The sequence below is a fragment of the Ziziphus jujuba genome, chromosome 1, assembly GCF_031755915.1.
Source record: "Ziziphus jujuba cultivar Dongzao chromosome 1, ASM3175591v1".
In the NCBI taxonomy this organism is placed as follows: Eukaryota; Viridiplantae; Streptophyta; class Magnoliopsida; order Rosales; family Rhamnaceae; genus Ziziphus; species Ziziphus jujuba.
This window is the reverse complement of record NC_083379.1, coordinates 39,596,397-39,616,069: the sequence shown is the minus strand read 5'-3', so window position 1 is coordinate 39,616,069 and position 19,673 is coordinate 39,596,397. Positions and strand designations below refer to the sequence as shown.

Genomic DNA, 19,673 nt, shown 5'->3' with positions numbered 1-19,673 from the left:
TCCAAAGAAATTGGATTTCCCATTGAGTTAATTTTTATGTCTAAATACAAAGTCTCTTGGATATTCAAATGGCAATATTCTAGAGAACAGGATATTATTCACCGAATTCATTCAGTTAAATGGTGGGATAAATGGAATTCAGACCGAACTCAAAAAATGGTCATGGATGAATTTCCCATTTCTCCTCCCAAACCAATCAAATCATCATCTAGTCAAACTTCCAGTAAATCAACTAGATCAAAGAAAGAAATGCTTGCTCACATTCAAAAATTAATTGAAGAAGTGGACCAATTATCAGATGATTCAGAAACATCTGATGAAGCCTCCAGCCAACCTATAGCAGAATCATCCAAATCACAGGGAGTTTTTGGCACAAGATGGGCCGACTACCAAGACAGTCAAGATCCATATGATTTAGGATCTGACTAAGTCATAATCAACAGAAGGAATCTTTGACAGTACAAAGTTACTTTCAAAATTCCACCCACAAAAGCAGATCACGAGACTTTACTGTTCAATCACTATTTATAAACAGTAAAAGGAACCGAAAGCAGATCACTGTTCAATCACTGTTCAATCAACTGTTACCGACAGCACACTGTTCAATCACTGTGCAATCAACTATTCATCAACAGGAACCGAGCCCTTCTTTGCCTATTTAAAGGAGCCCCATTCCTCTTCAAAATCAAGTTTTGTAGAAGGCAATATTGAGAGAAAAATAGAGAGTTTTCTTGGCAGAGTTTCTCCTCTTTTCTTCTTTTCTTTATTCCCCACAATTCTTCAACAATCAATTGTAATCAAAATATTTGAGTGTTAGTTTGAGTGTTTTGTAATCAATTGAGATACCAAGTTTGTGGTTCTCTCCATAATCAAGTAAGCATTTATCATTCATTTATCATCCATTTTTATCATTTAAATTATTTTTACATATTGCTTGGCTGGTTATACCGCCTTCAATATAGTTTTCATTTTATCATTTATTTAAATTATTTATTTTCATTATACTTGGCTGGCTCTGCCGCCTATCTATCTTTTATTTTGCCATTTTCATTTCCTTCCGCTTCCATATTCATACTTTGTCTCTTCCATCTCTATCTATCTGTTCTTCATATCTTGGTGCTATCCCTTGTTTGGTATCAGAGCCTTTATACTCTACTTTTATCCCTTGTTTGGTATCAGAGCCATAAGTGTTCCGATCTATATGCTTGCTTCTTGTTTTAGCACCTGTAGAGTATTATATCTGTTTAATTCATTCATTTCCTTGTCTTAATTTTTAAAGGTTTATTAAGCCAACTTTATTGTTGTCATTCGTGTTCGTCCCTAGCTGAACAGTAAATGGTCCGTGTCTGAACAATAAGTCCCAGGTGAGGCATGAGAGGAGCGGTCTGAGAGGTCAAGGGAAGAGAGCAATCATATGTCAATAGTAAATTTGAATTAATAGAGTTTTAAAAATTAAAATTTGAAAATGGATAAATTATTTAGATCTAATTCTTCTACTAGTTCTAGGTTAAGTACTAGCACTAGATTGTCTTCACTTAGTGGTAATAATACCTTAGGCATAATTAATGAACATACTAATTATCCTTCTTGTTGTCCCTCTTGTAGTAAGTCTGTTTTTAGTAAATCTATTAATAATAAATCTAATATATCTTTAGGTTCATCTAGTAATAAAAAATTTAGATCTCTACCAAAATCAAAACATCAAGATGAAATCTGCCAAAAAATCAATACTAATCAATGGAGACCAAACTACAAATATCTAAATCAAGAATTTCAATTAGACAAACATAAAGATCAACTATTAAATTACCAACGATCATACACTAAAGAACAAAAAGCCCATATTTTATCTAGTTGGAAAGAAACAATGATAGATCTTAAAACTAATATATTGTTTTTTAATTTTCTCAAAGATTATTATCCTTTATTAAACATAAACACCTTACCAAAAGAAACAGGAGACCCACCAGATAAATCAACAGTCGTGTCAAGCCACCCCTCTGACAAACTTACGTCTTCTTCTATAAAACCACTCTTTAATCCTAGTCTAAATACTTTAGATAAACCCTCACAAAAAAATCTAGGATCTCCTCATTCAAACCCTAATAAAACACGAAAACAAAATTCAATCACCATTCATGATCTACAATCTGAATGTAAATCAATTAAAAAAGAAATAAAAGAATTAAAAATTCAACCTACATCCTCTAATCAAACTCTATATCCCCAACCTACACCTAAAAAATGGCACATTCAAATCACCATAGTCATTCAAAATTTTCAATTATCAACTATTGCACTCTTAGACTCTGGTGCAGATTTAAACTGTGTTCAAGAAGGTCTTGTACCGAGTAAATATTATACCAAAACCAAAGAAAAATTAAATTCTGCCAATGGTAGTAAAATGGATTTAAAGTATCAAATCAATCAAGCCCATATTTGCCACCAAAATGTTTGTTTTATCACCTCCTTTGTTCTAATTAAAAATTTAATAGATCCAGTCATATTAGGCACCCCTTTTCTCTCTTTGTTATACCCCTTCACCACAGAACATGATGGAATCATTAGTCACCCTTTAGGTGAAAAAATCAAATTTAAATTTATTCAAAAATCAAAAAATATTCAACAAAATTCTAATTTAAAAACATTTAATTTCATTCAACATAAAACTAAACATCTACATTATTTACAAGACGAAATTAAATATAAACACATCGAAACTCAATTATCTACCTCTTATAATCAACAAAAAATCAATGATTTCCAACAACATCTAATCAAAGAAATCTGTGCTGAAATTCCTAATGCCTTTTGGCATAGGGCTAAATATATTGTTAAATTACCTTACACAAAGGATTTTGATGAAAAGAATATCCCTACTAGAGCCAGAGCTATTCAGATGAATCAAGAATTAATGGAATACTGCAAATCAGAAATAAATGACCTTTTAAATAAAAAATTAATTCGTCCTAGTGAATCCCCTTGGTCTTGTTCTGCTTTTTATGTCCAGAAAAATGCTGAATTAGAAAGAGGATACCCTAGATTAGTAATCAATTATAAACCCTTAAACAAGTGTCTTCAGTGGATTAGGTATCCTATTCCAAATAAACAAGATTTAATCAAAAGACTTAATCAAGCTACTATTTTTTCAAAATTCGATATGAAATCAGGATTTTGGCAAATAGAAATCAATGAATCAGATAGATACAAAACTGCTTTTGTTACTCCATTTGGTCATTATGAATGGAATGTAATGCCCTTTGGTTTAAAAAATGCTCCTAGTGAATTCCAACATATGATGAATGACATTTTTAATCAATACAGTCATTTTACCATTGTTTATATAGATGATGTCTTAGTTTATTCACAATCCATAGATCAACATTGGAAACATTTAACAACATTTTTAAACATAATCAAACAACATGGTTTAGTTGTTTCTGCCTCTAAGCTCAAATCATTCCAAACTAAAATTAGATTTTTAGGCTTTAATATTTACCAATCCCAAATCATTCCTATCACAAGAGCCATTGAATTTGCTAACAAATTTCCTGATGAAATTTTAGATAAAAATCAATTACAAAGATTTTTAGGATCTTTAAATTACATTGCTGATTTTTATAATAATTTAAGAATCAAATGTAAACCTTTGTTCGATCGTTTAAAATCAGAACCTCCACCTTGGTCTTCCACCCATACTAAGCTTGTTCAAGAAATCAAACTACATGTTAAGACTCTTCCTTGTCTTGGCATCCCTTCCCCTTCTGCATTCAAAATTGTTCAAACTGATGCCTCCGACATAGGTTTTGGAGGGATTCTATTACAAAAAATCAACTCTGATTCTCCAGAACAAATCGTCCGGTTTCATTCTGGAACATGGACATCTTCTCAAATCAATTATAGTACTATTAAAAAAGAAATTTTATCTTTAGTATTATGTATATCCAAATTTCAAGATGATTTACTTAATCAAAAATTTTTAGTTCGCATTGATTGCCAAAGTGCCAAATATATTTTAGAAAAAGATGTTCAAAATCTTGCATCTAAACAGATTTTTGCCCGATGGCAAGCTATTTTAAGTGTTTTTGACTTTGACATTGCATACATTAAAGGAAATCAAAATTGCATTCCTGACTTTTTAACCAGAGAATTTTTACAGGAAAAGAAATCTCTCTGCAGGATTATCATGCCTCCCAAGAAAAAGGGGTCCTCAACCCCAAAGGAATCATTGATTCCTCCTCCCAATCACAAGGGATTATCTATCTGTCTTTCTCCACATCACACCCAATCACCCCATAATCAACCACTCCCCGATGAAGATCAAATAACCACCAATCAATCCCTAATTCCCATGGAATCAACTCATCTTTCTCATCCTATCCCAATCAGACAAATCAATTACCAAATCGCTTTGACCAAACCATACAATCCGTATAGTTTGATGACTAGCCAACCATTCACTCCTCTTAATCAATCACAAACCAAATCAACCCCTTATTTTGATATCTTCAAACAGCTCTTATTTTACATCGAACCTCCTCTTACTAAATAATTTATCCATTTTCAAATTTTAATTTTTAAAACTCTATTAATTCAAATTTACTATTGACATATGATTGCTCTCTTCCCTTGACCTCTCAGACCGCTCCTCTCATGCCTCACCTGGGACTTATTGTTCAGACACGGACCATTTACTGTTCAGCTAGGGACGAACACGAATGACAACAATAAAGTTGGCTTAATAAACCTTTAAAAATTAAGACAAGGAAATGAATGAATTAAACAGATATAATACTCTACAGGTGCTAAAACAAGAAGCAAGCATATAGATCGGAACACTTATGGCTCTGATACCAAACAAGGGATAGCACCAAGATATGAAGAACAGATAGATAGAGATGGAAGAGACAGAGTATGAATATGGAAGCGGAAGGAAATGAAAATGGCAAAATAAAAGATAGATAGGCGGCAGAGCCAGCCAAGTATAATGAAAATAAATAATTTAAATAAATGATAAAATGAAAACTATATTGAAGGCGGTATAACCAGCCAAGCAATATGTAAAAATAATTTAAATGATAAAAATGGATGATAAATGAATGATAAATGCTTACTTGATTATGGAGAGAACCATAAACTTGGTATCTCAATTGATTACAAAACACTCAAACTAACACTCAAATATTTTGATTACAATTGATTGTTGAAGAATTGTGGGGAATAAAGAGAAGAAGAAAAGAGGAGAAACTCTGCCAAGAAAACTCTCTATTTTTCTCTCAATATTGCCTTCTACAAAACTTGTTTTTGGAAGAGGAATGGGGCTCCTTTATATAGGCAAAGGAGGGCTTGGTTCCTGTTCATGAACAGTTGATTGCACAGTGATTGAACAGGGATTGAATAGTGCGCTGTCGGTGAACAGTGCATGAATAGTGATTGAACAGTGGTCTGCTTTCGGCTCTTTTTACTGTTCATGAATAGTGATTGAACAGTAAGTCTCGTGATCTGCTTTTGTGGGTGGAATTTTGGAAGTAACTTTGTACTGGCAAAGATTCCTTCTGTTGATTATGATTTCAAACCTCCAACATGTTGCTGATGTTGTGGTCTTCTTCGTCTCCATATTGGTAGGTATCATCCTCATCTGGATCAATATCTACATCTTCTTCTGATTCTTGATTAAGTGGATTGATTCTTTTATTTTTGAACATTTTATGATAAATAGCAGCTAAATCTGGATACATTGTTTTGTAATGAAAAGATGTAAAAACATCATTCCATACATAACGAAATCCTTGGTGTAAATATAATTTTGTATATTGATTTTCTTTTGCTAAAAAATATTTTGAATTAATGTGTTGGAGATTAAAATTGTCTCCATACACAGCAGCTCTCCAATGGCGTAGTTGTTGAGTGATTGGTCTGGAGCATCTTCGTACCTGTTCGTCTTGGCGAAAATGATCAGTAGCATATTTTGATTTTTCAAAGGTGATTAGATGGCGTGCTGGTTCCCATCCATGAATCCATTCTGGTGGAGCGGATGTGATGTGAACAGCAATATAACCTTGTTGTTTTAACGGTGCTGCTTGGTGAGGTAAAAAGAGGCAGTGAATGGCCATTTTGATTAGTTCGGTACAATTTTGGGCTTGATCTGTATGGGTGAATACAATGGTACCAACTAATCCCCAGTCAAAGAGGGTGGCCCAAGTGATTGTTGTATTTTGAAAAATGAAATTATGAAAGGTTGGGGCATATAGGCCAACACGGTAAACACAATAACTGATTTGATGAGGACAGCCAACATGATTGAGGGGTATATTGTCAGGGTCACATGTGGTACATTGGATATTGGAAGGATGCAAAGCAGCTTCTGAATATACATACATACCACGGGGACAGGTATTGGGTGATTGGATAAATGAGTGTAACATTTTTTGAAGAAAATTGAATTTAGCATAAAATTGTTTTCTTTTGATTTGCCAAATGCGGGAAATAATATCACTGGGTAAGCCAGCTTGTTGTAGCCATTGATTAGGATAGAAAAAGATACGGACAGGGTCCCAAGGTAAGGTGGAACTTTTGATTAAAGGATAAGGATTGTCAATTAACTGGAAAGGTTGATTGGAATGGCTGGTAGAGGCTTGATTTTGGTTAAAGGTTTGTTTTTGGGTCCAATAATCTAGGTCTTTTTGAAGGTGGTTAATGTGAAGTTGGTGGATAGCATTATTATGAAGTAAGGTTTGGATTTGGTGTTCAAGACATTGATTTTTGTGTTTGAGTTCATGGACTCGGAATTCTAAAGGATGATCTAAATAAGGGTTATTGAGAAGATCAAGTGGGTCTTGATTTATTTGATTAATGATGTTTTGTGGGTTGATAATAACAGTGTTTGGGCGAGGATGATTATGTTGCATTTTGTGAGCTGATTGGGAACTAGAAGCTTGATTAGAAATGATTTGTTGGACGGAACGGAGAGTTTTGGAAAACTCGGGGTCCATTCTGACCCAAGGGTGAACAAAGGCTTTTGGGCCTAATTCTCTATGGGTGATTTCAAGGGCTTCATGGAGACTATAATAGCCTCGGTATTGGGTATTGATTTGTCCTGCGATTTCATGGGCTATTTGGGACCATGTTTTATAAAGGCCAGGGTTTGGGCCTGTGAATAGGATATAATGGGAATAGTATTTACTATCGGGCTTTTGTTTGATTGATTGTAAATAAAAACAAAGGTTATCAAGGGTTTGAATAAAATCTGATTTTTCTTCTGGTGATTCAAAATGGGTTTGGTTCCAAATGGAATTGATTAAGGCTCTTTGGGGAATATCTAGTTCAAATTGGGTTGGGAAATTCTTTTCAGAATTTTCTCCATTCCAAATTGGAACAGATGTGCTGTTGATGATCATGTAGCCGCTGGGGCGAGACATGCTGTGATTAGAAAAAAGATATTTTGAAATAATGCAAAAATTTGAAAAGGATGCAAAGATATATAAATATATTTTGCAAAATAAAGTTTTAATGATTTGAGATGTATAGAAGTATGATTGATGGAAAATGGGAAGATAAAAGGAATAAAAAGGAGGATGAAGAATTTGGATTTGATTAAGCTGTTTTGAAATAGATTGATCTTGAAGAGTCTGGATATTATCTGATTGGAGCAAGAAATCAAATTTGATTTTTTTACCTAAAGGATGACTGATGATTCCATCATTGTTTGTAATGAATGGGTATAATAGAGAAAGGAAAGGGATTCCGAGGATGACTTGATCTGTCATATTTTTAATAAGGACAAAAGAGGTTGTATAACAGATTTGATTATGACAAATTTGAACTTGATTAATTTCATATTGTAAATCCATTTTACTACCATTGGCAGAATTTAATTTTTCTTTTGTTTTGGTATAATATTTATTAGGGATAAGACTTTCATGAATGCAATTTAAATCTGCACCTGAATCTAAAAGTGCAATGGTTGTTAATTGAAAATCTTTTATGAGTAAGGTGATTTTAATATGCCATTTTCTGAGTTTGATTTTTTGAATTGAAGCTATACAATTATGATGGGAAGATCCTTCTTCCTGTTCATCAGGTTGACTAGGATGATGAGGATTATCCTGAATAAATTGTAATCGATGTTTGATTAAATGATTTTCCATTTGTAATTCTTTAATTTCAGACTTGATTGTTTTAATTTCTGTTTGTAAGTCTTGAACAGTGATGGGTTTATTTTTGGATTTATTAAATGTTTGTAAGGCTTCTGTTAAACATATTTTTTGGGTACTTTTATGATGTTGATTTGTTTCTTTGTGATTATTAGTGATTATCTTTTTATATTTTTTCATGTATTCTATTCTTTCATCAGGATTTTGTAATTTGCTAAGTAATTCTAAAATGATATCTTCATCTTCTGTAGAAGTAGTTAAGACACTAAGTGATTGATTACAACAGGTATCTAGACAACAAGCATCTAAACATCCTAAAGTAATTTTAGGGTTATCTGTGTCGCTAGTTGATGCAGTGTGAATACTTGATTCGTCAGAACTTGATTCAGTGTAAATATTGTTTTCACTATGTTCACTATCTGTGTTGTGTAGACCTAAGACATTGATTAAGTTTTGTTTTTGTTCTTCTGGTATTTCTAATTGTTTGATTGTTTGCTTAGCTTTGCAGTTATTAGCAAAATGACCAAATTTATGACATTTAAAACATTTAATTTTAGTATTATCTTTTGAATCTTTTTTATGTTTAGTTGATTTATAGAATTGATCAGGATTAGATTTATTGAACTTATGAGATTTATAATAAGGTTTAGAATGTGAATATTTATTATGTCTAAGAGTGTTCTTGTATGATTTGTTTTTGATTTTGTTTTGCCTAGAGGGTGCTATAGTAGATAGACCATATTGTTGACAAAAGTTTCCTAATTCGTATTTAGTTTTCTTTTTATCATTATTTAGTTGATTAGCTATTTTCATATCAGTGCACATTTTTAATCATTCTTTTTTGATTATTGAGACTATATCTCCATAAGTTAATGAATCATAGTCTATGTGACCACTATCATTACTTAAGACATTTCTGATTTTTCTAGCAAATAATTGGGGTAGACCATTAATAAATTTTTCTTTCCAAAAAGGTTGATTACTATCATCTCTCATCATGATTCCAGTGGTAAATGTTTGGACATACCATTCGAAATCACTAAGAGTGGGACAGTGTAAATTGGTTAATTGACTATGGATTCTTTCTGTAACAGCTGTAGGGGTTCCTATAAAATGTCTAATGATTGTGGCTAACAAGGTATTGACACCGTCAGGGACACCTTGACCTATTGATTCGTCAAATATGGGGAATCCTTCTTCATTTAATTTGACGGTATGAATGATTTCTGATTTAGATTGATCTGTTAAATGTTTTTCCCACCAGTAGTGTAACGTACCGGTAAAACTTGTGACTAATAATTCAACAATTTCAGGTTGGGGAAGGTTTTGATTAGTAAAATAACTATTAGCAACCATTGACATGTGGTGTAATTTGGTTAATATTTCTTGTTCTTTTAAACCATCTATATTCCATTCGTATAGTTTATCAGAACTAACAGAGAATTGATTTTTAGAGGTGGATTCTTGAAATTCGGGGGGTAATGGTTTGTTATTCCATTGGTTAAAATTATTAAATCTTGGTTTTTGATTTTTAAGTCTATTAATATGATTATTTAAGGAAGATTGATTTGATTCTGTATCAGAAGAAGATTTATTGTTGATGGTAGCTAGATTTGAAGAAGAGGCTTCATGTTTTGAGGTTTTTAATTGTAATTCTTTTAAGAGTTGACTTAGTTGATTAGTTTTAGTTGGAAGAGTTGGGACTTTTGTAATATCTGGAAATTTTATTAGTGGTTGAGGTTTAATTTCTTCTTTAGAGGATTTATCAATTTTAGTTTCTATTTTGTCTAACTGTTTACCTATTGTAATAAGACTTTGATTGGTGTAATTATTTTGTTCAATGACTTTCCTAGTTTCATTAATTAAATCGTTATTTTCATTTGTGGAAGTTTTAAAGGGTGAAGCTATGACTTGGTTATTTAAATGGGGAATGATTATTTTTTCAATGGGAGGATGACTAGACAAGACTGTGGATTTATCTGGTTTAATCCATTTTTCTTTTGTAATAGCGTTGGCTTTGGTTCCCTAATTTTGTTTTATTATCTTTTCAATTTTGTAATTTTCAGTTGGTTCTCAATTTTTTTTTTGTTAAGTTTGAATTTTATTATTTTGAATGATACTTGCAAAAATATTAAAAAAAAAATTACAATGGAATCAAAAAAAGAAAATAATAAAAAATTTTAAGAAATTGAGGGACCAAAGCCAACGTTGCTGGGATGTAATAGCGTTGGCTTTGGTCCCCAAATTTTTTTTTTATTATCTTTTCAATTTTGTAATTTTTAATTGGTTTTTAAAATTTTTTGTTAAGTTTGAATTTTACTATTTTGAATGATACTTGCAAAAGTATAAAAAAGTTACAAAGGAATTAAAAAAAGAAAATTTCCAGAACTCTACGTCCTCAAACCTCCATCTTTCCAATATTCAATTCAACCTACAACACTACTATTTCAATTCTTGTTCTCTAAAACCCTACCACTCTAACTCCTCTATGATCGCTTGCTCATCCCTCACAGCTTAATCAAAACTCTCCAAGTAGGAACTCCTCAACCTCATATTCGATTAAGATCAGGGCCTTAAGACTTAAAAGAACCCCGCCAAATGAGACTCGATTGTCAAGGCCATAGATGCCCTTTCTACTCGGTACAGCGATGCAATCACCATCGGGACTTCGCTCTCGACCACGTTGAGACTACTCTAGACAACCGAGAAAGAGCAGCTTTTAATCTGAAGGAAAATGCCCACTTGTTTGGTATATAAGCCGGTGGCATTTTGTAGGTTATCGATGTCATTTATTTATTTATTTATTTATTTTTGGTTTTCTGTTCACACTTATTAAAAAAAAAAACACCAAAGGCTTTCAAAAAAAAAAAAAAGGAAAAAAAGAAAAAAAGCCAATGGCTCAAAAATACTAATCTTTAACCCAAGCTTTAAATGGATTTTGGATTGTCGAGGAGAAAACCCGGGTGGTGGAAGCAATAGAAGGATATCTGAGGTTGAAACGGTGGAGATGGTGGATTTTATTTGGAAATTTTGAAACGGTAAGAAATTATGGATTTTATTTGGGAATTTTGAAATCGTAAAATTTATGTGAAATAGTGGTGCGAACGGGAAAGGAAATGATATTTTGAAGCGTGAAGGTTGAAGAAAATTTTTCTGAAGTTGTAATTTTCTCACGTATGACAATAAAGTATCTGAGCCGTTCATTGAACAAGTTAAAATCTAGTAGCTGGTCATTTTTTCATGTTTTTGGACCACACTATTTTTTGTCAGGTTGGACTTGACCATAGAATCTCTCTCTCTCTCTCTCTCTATATATATATATATATATTTATATATCCCAAGACCTGGTTAAGATTGCATTAATGGGGGGCTAAAGCTCCTCCATTTCCAAGAGCTAATTTACTTATAAAAGTTAATAACATACATATGGCCCTAAGCCACCGCTAATACTTCAAAAATACAATCTAAAGTGCTCCGGCCACCCATGGGCCTTTATCCATAAAGAACCATCTTTTAGATCGACTGTTTCAGATTTTTGCAATTTGTTAACTCGGAAATGAACATTGGCTGATTTGTTAATTAGCACATTACATGATACCTTGTTACCTCGACCAACAACGTTTACTTTTATATTTGACACAAGAAATTTAATAAATTAGACCTTGAAAGGAACCAAAGCTGGTGACTTCTCCACTATGCTACAGTGGGAATCAATAGTTGCTTTTATCATTAAGAAAATTGAATGGAGAAAGGAAAAGTATCTATTTCCAATGGTGTCAGTAAATCATCTTGTACACAAAGCAATTGCATTGCCATTCCTTCTCCCTGCAAACTTTGTTCAACTCTTTCTAGCTTTCTTTGAAGCAAATGGCAAAAGCAATCATCTTTGCTATTGCTGATTGGATCATTGGGAGATTGTGTTCTGCAGTAGTCCAAGAGATTGGCTCGCTCTGGGGTGTAGAAAAGGAGCTTCAAGAACTTGAAGGCACCATTTCAACAATCAAGGATGTGCTTCTTGATGCAGAGGAGCCGCAGGTCACTAACCATCAAGTTAGAAACTGGCTTAAAAGGCTTGAAGGTGTAGTTTATGATGCTGATAACTTGATGGATGTGTTCTCAACTAAAGCTTTGCGAAGAAGTCTGTTACCTGGAAACAATTTGGGCAAGCATGTGCGTACTTTCCAAATTGCTTTTCAGTTGAAGATGGTTTCCAAAGTAAAAGATCTGATGAAGAAAATAGGTGTCATTGCAGTGGATAGAATCCGCTCAATTCGATGGAGCATCGTGAAGAACTGTTAGTGTTGTTAGCAGAGTGAGACATCAGACTCACTCATTTGTACCTCGTGATGAGGTTATTGGGAGGGAAGATGATAAGATGGCAATCACTGAACTTTTGTTGGACTTTGAAGTCAAAGGAAATGTGCCAGTCATTCCTATAGTTGGCATTGGAGGACTGGGATAAACTACACTTGCTCAACTCGTGTTCAATGATGAAAAAGTCCAACAACATTTTGACTTGAGGATGTGGGTGTGTATCTCTGATGTTTTTTATGTGAAACTATTGGTTAGGAAAATCATTGAATTTGCATGTAATAGGATGCCTTGCAAACATTGAGATGGAAACATTCCAAAAAGAGGTTCGAGAACAAATAAATGGAAAGCGTTACCTCCTTGTGCTTGATGACATATGGAATGAGAATTGTCAAAAATGGCTTGACCTAAAAAAATTATTGACATTTGGTGCAGAGGGAAGCAGAATAGTCGTTACAACTCGAAGCAAGAAAGTTGCGAAGATTACAGGAGGCACAATGCAGCCATATGAACTAGGAGTTTTGGACACAAACCAATCTTGGTCTTTATTTAAAAAAATGCCTTTCGAGGAAGGAAAAGAGCCAATTAACAATGACGTGATGGAAATTGGGATGAAGATTGTAAAGTAAGTGTAGAGGAATTCCTTTTGCATGCTGTACTTCAAAAATCCAGAAACAGAGTGGTGGTCCTTTGATCAAAATGAACTGCCAAACACATCTCAAGAAGCATAAGATATTATCCTAACATTTAAATTTAGTTATGATCATCTCCCATCACATTTGAAGCATTGTTTTGCTTATTGCAGCTTATTTCCTAAAGACCATGAATTTTACTTACAAAATCTAATAAAACTGTGGACAGCACAAGGGTTTGTTGTTAAGACATCAAATCCAAACCTATGTATGGAGGATGTAGGTCTCGAGTATTTTACGGATTTACTTTGGAGATCATTCTTCTAAAAGGCAGAATCATATGACTTGGGAAACAAAATAAAGTGCAAAATGCATGATCTTGCAAAGTTAGTCGTAGCGACGGAGTGCACTATGCTTGGTTCAGATGGAGATGATATTATCAAAGAAACCCGCCATGTTTCATTTGACATTCAATTGAATTCAACCAAGGTATTCCAAACTTCATTGGTTCAACCAAGCAAGATTCATACAATTCTTCTGTTCAAGGCATATTATGACTCAGGTCCTCTCCTATTTTCTCCTGTGAATGTGAAAATCCATGATTCTTTTATTTCCAATGTTAAGTTCCTACGTACGTTGGATTTGCATGATTTAGGGATTGAGAAATTGACAAATACTATTGGCAACTTCAAGCATTTGAGATATCTTGATCTTTCTAAGAATAGGCACATGGAGAAGCTGCCAGATTCTATTACCAAGTTGCACAATTTGCATACACTAAAACTCTCCGTCTGTATCAGACTCCAAGATCTGCCAAGCGACCTTGGGAAACTAGTCAATCTCAGACATCTTGAGATTGATGGGTGTGAAGGTTTGGCTTATCTGCCACATGGATTGAGTCAGGTGACTAATCTTCAAACATTAACAGATTTTCCATTACCTAGAGGAAAAGGTGTTGAGCCAAACAAACTAGCAAGACTAAACAACTTGCGATGAAGGCTTCTAATCAACCATTTGAGATATAGACAAGATTTTAGTGTGGATTAAAGTGTTGCTAATTTAAAGGAAAAACAGTATGTGCAGGCCTTATCTTTAAGTTGGTGTTCAGATGTAGAAGCTGGGAGGGTAGTGCCTGCTTGTTTTGAAGAATCATTGGAGGTTCTCCAGCCACATCCAAATCTCAAGGAGTTGAACTTATATTATTATAGGGGAATCAGATTTGGTAGTTAGCTTCCTTCACTCATGAAATTGATCTTGTTTAGATTGTGGAGATGCAGTGAATGCCAAAATCTGCACCATTCAGTCAGTTTCCATCACTTAAGGTATTGTCTGTGGAGGAGTTGCCTTCTTTAGAGTATATTTCGAACAATGGGGATAATGTCCTAACTATTCATCATCAACTTTTATATTGGTTTATTCTATATATTCTTCGGTTAGTTGCTCTTATTTATGGCAGTTAAACAGACGGCCCAACTTGTATTTATTGATTGATAATCTCTTATATATATATAGATATGTATATATGTTATTGATTGATAATCTTATATATTTATATATATATTATTCTTTCGTGATGTAATGAGAAGTATCATTTGATTGCTGTCTAGTTCTCTTAGGAGTGTACTGCCTTACTGTATTAGATCTCGCAATTCTCGAATGTCGTTGAGGCATGGAGTACTGCAACTGTTCATGTATTCTTAGTTATGTGCGTGTTTCATTGCATCGTCATTCATTGCAATGGTCGATAGAGGATAGAACCAAATGATACTCTTTAGTGTCTTATTGAAAGCTTGTAAAGTACAGGATAGACTTTACATCCCAAATGTTGACAAACACTACACGGTGATAAATATTGGATGGGAATCTGTTGTATCCCAAGTCAAAATATTAAAGAAGATTTATTTTTAGTCTTGTAAGGAACTTAAGTAACCCACAATTTCGAATGTATAAGAAATGCTCAGTAAAGGTATCTCGCATGCAATCTAGTTGTGTCCTAGAATCCCATTCTTGTGGTAAATGGTTGAACCTTTGAAGTTTGGTTTTTTCTCAGGTGTGGAGTAGGAAGAATAAATGGTACCCGGGAGGATATTGTAGATCACTATGGGGCTTCTTACTGAATGGACACCATCCTTCCATGTGATCGCACCAGATGCAATTGACTGCTGTGTTATCGGTGAACCCTTGACCGTCACCGTGAATGACTGCTTCTCTCCAATAGCAGAGAATGAAAGAGTTGACGGCTCCACAGAAACAGTGAGAGTGGAAGGGAAGTAAGCAAAGAGAGTGTAAGTTGAGTTTGGTGAACCAACATTGGTAACTGTCCTGTTGAAAACAGCATCGATACTCTGGCCATCCTCCACGCCGAGTTGGAAAGAGGGATAGTTGAGATTCCAACCTCTTCCTAGCTCTGTGCTGCTGCAAGTGCTGCTATTGTCACCGGTGATAAGGCTTAAAGTGCTGTTGTAACCCTGCTTACAGAGGAAATCAATGTAATCTGCCTCTGAAGCATCATAAACGAGGCCAGGGTCCACTGCCTGCTCTGGGTTGATATGACCAGAACCATAGGCAAACTCAAGGTCGTCATTCTTGTTTGTGTCCATGATGTGGGCTATTAACAAGGAAAAAGGAACGAGGATTTAATAGAAGATTAATTAGACTGAGATACTGTCAGTTCTCTCCAAATCTTGCCTTGAAAGTTACATAATTAATTTGATGGGAAAAGAAAAGCAAGGAAAAGCAGTATGTTATCTCACCTGTGGTCATGAGCGCAGACTTGATAGCAGCAGGAGACCAATCGGGATGGGCAGCCTTAACATAAGCAGCAGCACCGCTAGCATGAGGGCAAGACATGGATGTGCCTGAGATTATGTTGAAGTCGACGCTCCTGGTGTCTTCCCCGTAGATAGAAGGCCCTGCCACAGGAGACCAAGCAGCAAGAATGTCCACACCAGGAGCAGTGATATCTGGCTGTATTGATTCAGAATTTCAAAGGGTAAACTTTGCTTAGAATCATATCCAAAAAGAAAATTATATTGAGAATTACTATATTGTGCGACTTTTGGTCACCTTGAGAATGTCTGGGGTGATGGGGTTGGGTCCTCTAGAAGAAAATGATACAACATAAGGTGCCATGTAGTCCTCCCAAGTCTCACCAAACAGAATGGTTGCAGTTGGATTCCTGCATGGCAGTATATGTAATTAACTGATTTCATTCAAAATCAGGACAAAATGACTTGGTGTTTTAGATATGCCAAACATACTCTGTTGTTCTAATGTATTCCAAAACTCTCTGGCCGTCTTCTGAGGATATCAATGTTGCTGGCAAGGGGTAGCTGAAGGCGTAATCCGTGACTGATGAATCAGCCATAATGGTACCCACACCATTAGCTAATAGAATGCCAGAACCATCCCAGAGGGTCTCGCAGAAAACTATCTTGCCTGCTACTTTGATTGAATTCATGGAACCAGTTAAACAATATCTTGATATTTCTCTGTTAGAACCTGCAGAGAAGTTTGCAGCATCTCCACCCCAGATCAAGGGATATGTGGTCCCACTGAGCTCAAAACTATTGATGGAGAGTCCCTGCATTACCACCATTTAGAAAGAATTATAATACAGGTATACTCATATATGCACACACACACGCATAACAAGACGGTTGCAGTTACTAATTACTCACGTCAAAAATTTGTCCATTCCCTAGCACTGCTTTGGCTATAAATTTTCTGTCAATGGTGCTGGCAGCAACAGTGAGAGTCCAAGGTGCAAAATTGGAAACCGAGTAAGGGTAAGGTCCAGAGTTTCCAGCAGAATTGGAGGTCAATATACCACGTTTCATGGCATGGAAAGAGCCAATGGCAATTGGATCATGGAAATATGGAAGTGGAAAATCAGAACCAAGGGACACGGATATGACATCGACTCCATCTGCTATGGCATCGTCAAATGCTGCCAAGACATCAGCACCAGAGCATCCAGTTTCCCAGCAAACTTTGTAGACAGCAATCCTTGCATAGGGTACTCCACCTCTGGCCATACCATTGGCTAATCCATAATAGCTTGCTCCTGGCACTTCCCTCCCTGCAGCAGTTGAGGCAGTGTGAGTACCATGCCCGAGGGAGTCTCTTGGGGACTTGAAGTCTTTCTCGTCATAGTATCCATCGGAATTGTAATAGCGGCCTCCAATTAGCTTGCTGGTCATAAATCCCACTGTTTAGCTACTAATATTGCATTAATGGGAGTATTTGGTAAAGAAAGAAGCTTACTTGTTGCAGGTGAAGTTGGCACCAGTGCAAGTACCCTTCCATTTAGCAGGTGGTGGAGTCATATCTTCATCGCTGAAGCTTTTTGATTCTGGCCAGGCTCCTACAAAAACCAATCACATGGAACAAGGATTCAATTTAGAAGATCTGGAAATTTTTTAGGTAAAGTTGAGAATCGTTTTTTTATTTTTTATTTTTTCCTTGTTTTTTTATTTTTTAGTGTAGAATGAATCATAACCAGTGTCAATGAGCCCAACAATGACATCCCCTTCTATAGCTGACCCAAGTTTGCCTTTGGAGAAACCCATGAAGTCCCATGACCTTGTTGTGTGAAGCTTCAGTATTTGGTTTGGAAACACCGAAATTACTCCTTTCATTTCTGCAAAACATTAATAGAAGTTTTTAGCAGACCTTAATCTTTCTCTTATGTTCTGTTTCTGATATGCAAAAATTGCAGTAAGACAAAACCATTCGTTAGTCACCATTTTGTTTAACAATCTCACCTGATAATTTTTCAACTTCCTTATTGCTTAATCTGGCTGCGAATCCGTTAATGCTTCTCCCATAGCTATAGACAAGTGACTCTCTAGCTGATGAAGCGCTGCAAATTGAGAAATGAATGGCATGGAAGTTTTATGGGTTAGCACAAGTGCATGCCTATATGAAAGCAGGTTTTTTTAAGGCAAAAATCCTAAATAGATATGTACTCCAAGGAGCATGGTGTTCTTCTAAGCCGTGTTGTGTGTGACTCTCCATTTGCAGAATGTCTCAATTATCATAACTCACAATTTGGAGTGAAAAAAACTTGAAGCAATCTTTTGATTTTCATCTCAAATCAAGGTGACAAATTTGCTCAAACTATAATTAACTATATCATTTATCTTAATACTTGCAGTTTATGCTAGTTTCCCTTTTAAAACATTGCTTGCCAAAAACATCAATGCTAATATCAGAGTCAAATAATAATGAAAATGAAGAATTCCACATTTCCATGGATCTCCCTTATGAAATTTGATATGTTTGTAATTTAACCAATTAATTCCCTAAAGTATAGAGTACTTATTAATGGGTTCCCATACTGCTAACTTTATTTTATATTATACTTTAAGAAAGAGAAGAAGAACTGCAAGTCTATTGGAATACTAATAGTCTATGTATAAAGGAATTTCTTTTTTTTTTTGGGTTTTGGTAATAATATGTGTATAGTAATTTGAGTAAACCTTCCAAGCACATTTGCTAGCATGGAATGGTGGGTCGATGCAACAGAAAGTTCCCCTTCAGGCCGCTCTCCCATGTACACGATGTGAAGCTATAGGAAAACATAAGTTCCATCACCCAAAAAAAACAAAAAAAAAAAACAACATATATATATATATATATAGTTAGCTTATACATAAGAATTACTTATTCTCAATGTACTACCTTTAATTAAAAAAACAAAAAATAGAATCTTGTTGTCTACCTTTCTCTCCTCCTGTGATCCATGGCAATTGAGGACAAATGCTGCAAATAACAATGGGTACAGAAGAAAAGCTGAATTAGCCATTCTGTTACCAACTAATGTCTAGGAGTTTGAGAAGTTGATGTTAATTTTAGATACAAGATTGAGAGTTATTTATACAAAGCTCAACTTTGGAAGTTTGCTACAAATGGTCCAGGCTTGCAACACCTGGTGCTGAGCTGACTGACGCAGGCCTATGCATTGTTTTTGTTATTAACGTTGCAAACCAAAGTTTAATCTCAGAAAACACAATTACAAATTTATTTAAGTCTCACATATGCAAACAATGTTTCGAGAATGAAAAGAGAATAAGTTTTTTTTAATGCAAGTTTTAGAACAATGATCCATGCCCAAAAAAAAATAATAATAAAGAATCCTTATTATTTAATATTAAAAATTTATATAAAATATGTAAATGTTGTTATCATCGTCAATTTAAAAAAAAAAAAAAATCCTTATTATTTAAGATTAAAAATTTATATAAAATATGTAAACGTTGTTTGGCTTGTTAAAGATGCAACAGGATACTTAAGCAGGTATTGAATTGCTCACATTTCAAGTTTGTACTGTTTTATGAAGGTTTTGGCAAAGAGATAATTAACTAGCCTCCATGTGTTAAGTTGCATAAGTTAATTGTTCAACCACTATTATTAGTATTATTATTATTTTTCCTTTTCTTTACATTTCTCTCTAATTGGTATGATCTTTGAAGAATTTCTTTTTCATGTGCTTCAAATGGACATAACAGTACTAATCTTCTAAACTTTATTAAAGTCAAAGTTATTTGTACTGTAGGGACCACGAGAGTGCGAA

At 34.6% G+C, this 19,673-nt stretch overlaps 1 protein-coding gene across 1 annotated transcript; it reads right to left on the bottom strand.

Moving 5' to 3' along the window:
* Positions 1–15,018: 15,018 nt before the first annotated feature.
* On the bottom strand, positions 15,019–18,905 carry LOC107404256 (cucumisin). The gene is made up of 10 exons (XM_048468094.2): positions 18,822–18,905; positions 18,580–18,668; positions 17,863–17,960; positions 17,598–17,738; positions 17,363–17,462; positions 16,777–17,290; positions 16,357–16,679; positions 16,163–16,274; positions 15,850–16,063; positions 15,019–15,704 (listed from the first exon to the last, which is right to left on the bottom strand). The coding sequence occupies exons 1-10, from the start codon at positions 18,903–18,905 to the stop codon at positions 15,079–15,081; spliced, it is 2,301 nt and encodes a 766-aa protein (XP_048324051.2). The 3' UTR covers positions 15,019–15,078.
* Between the last annotated feature and the right edge of the window lie 768 nt (positions 18,906–19,673).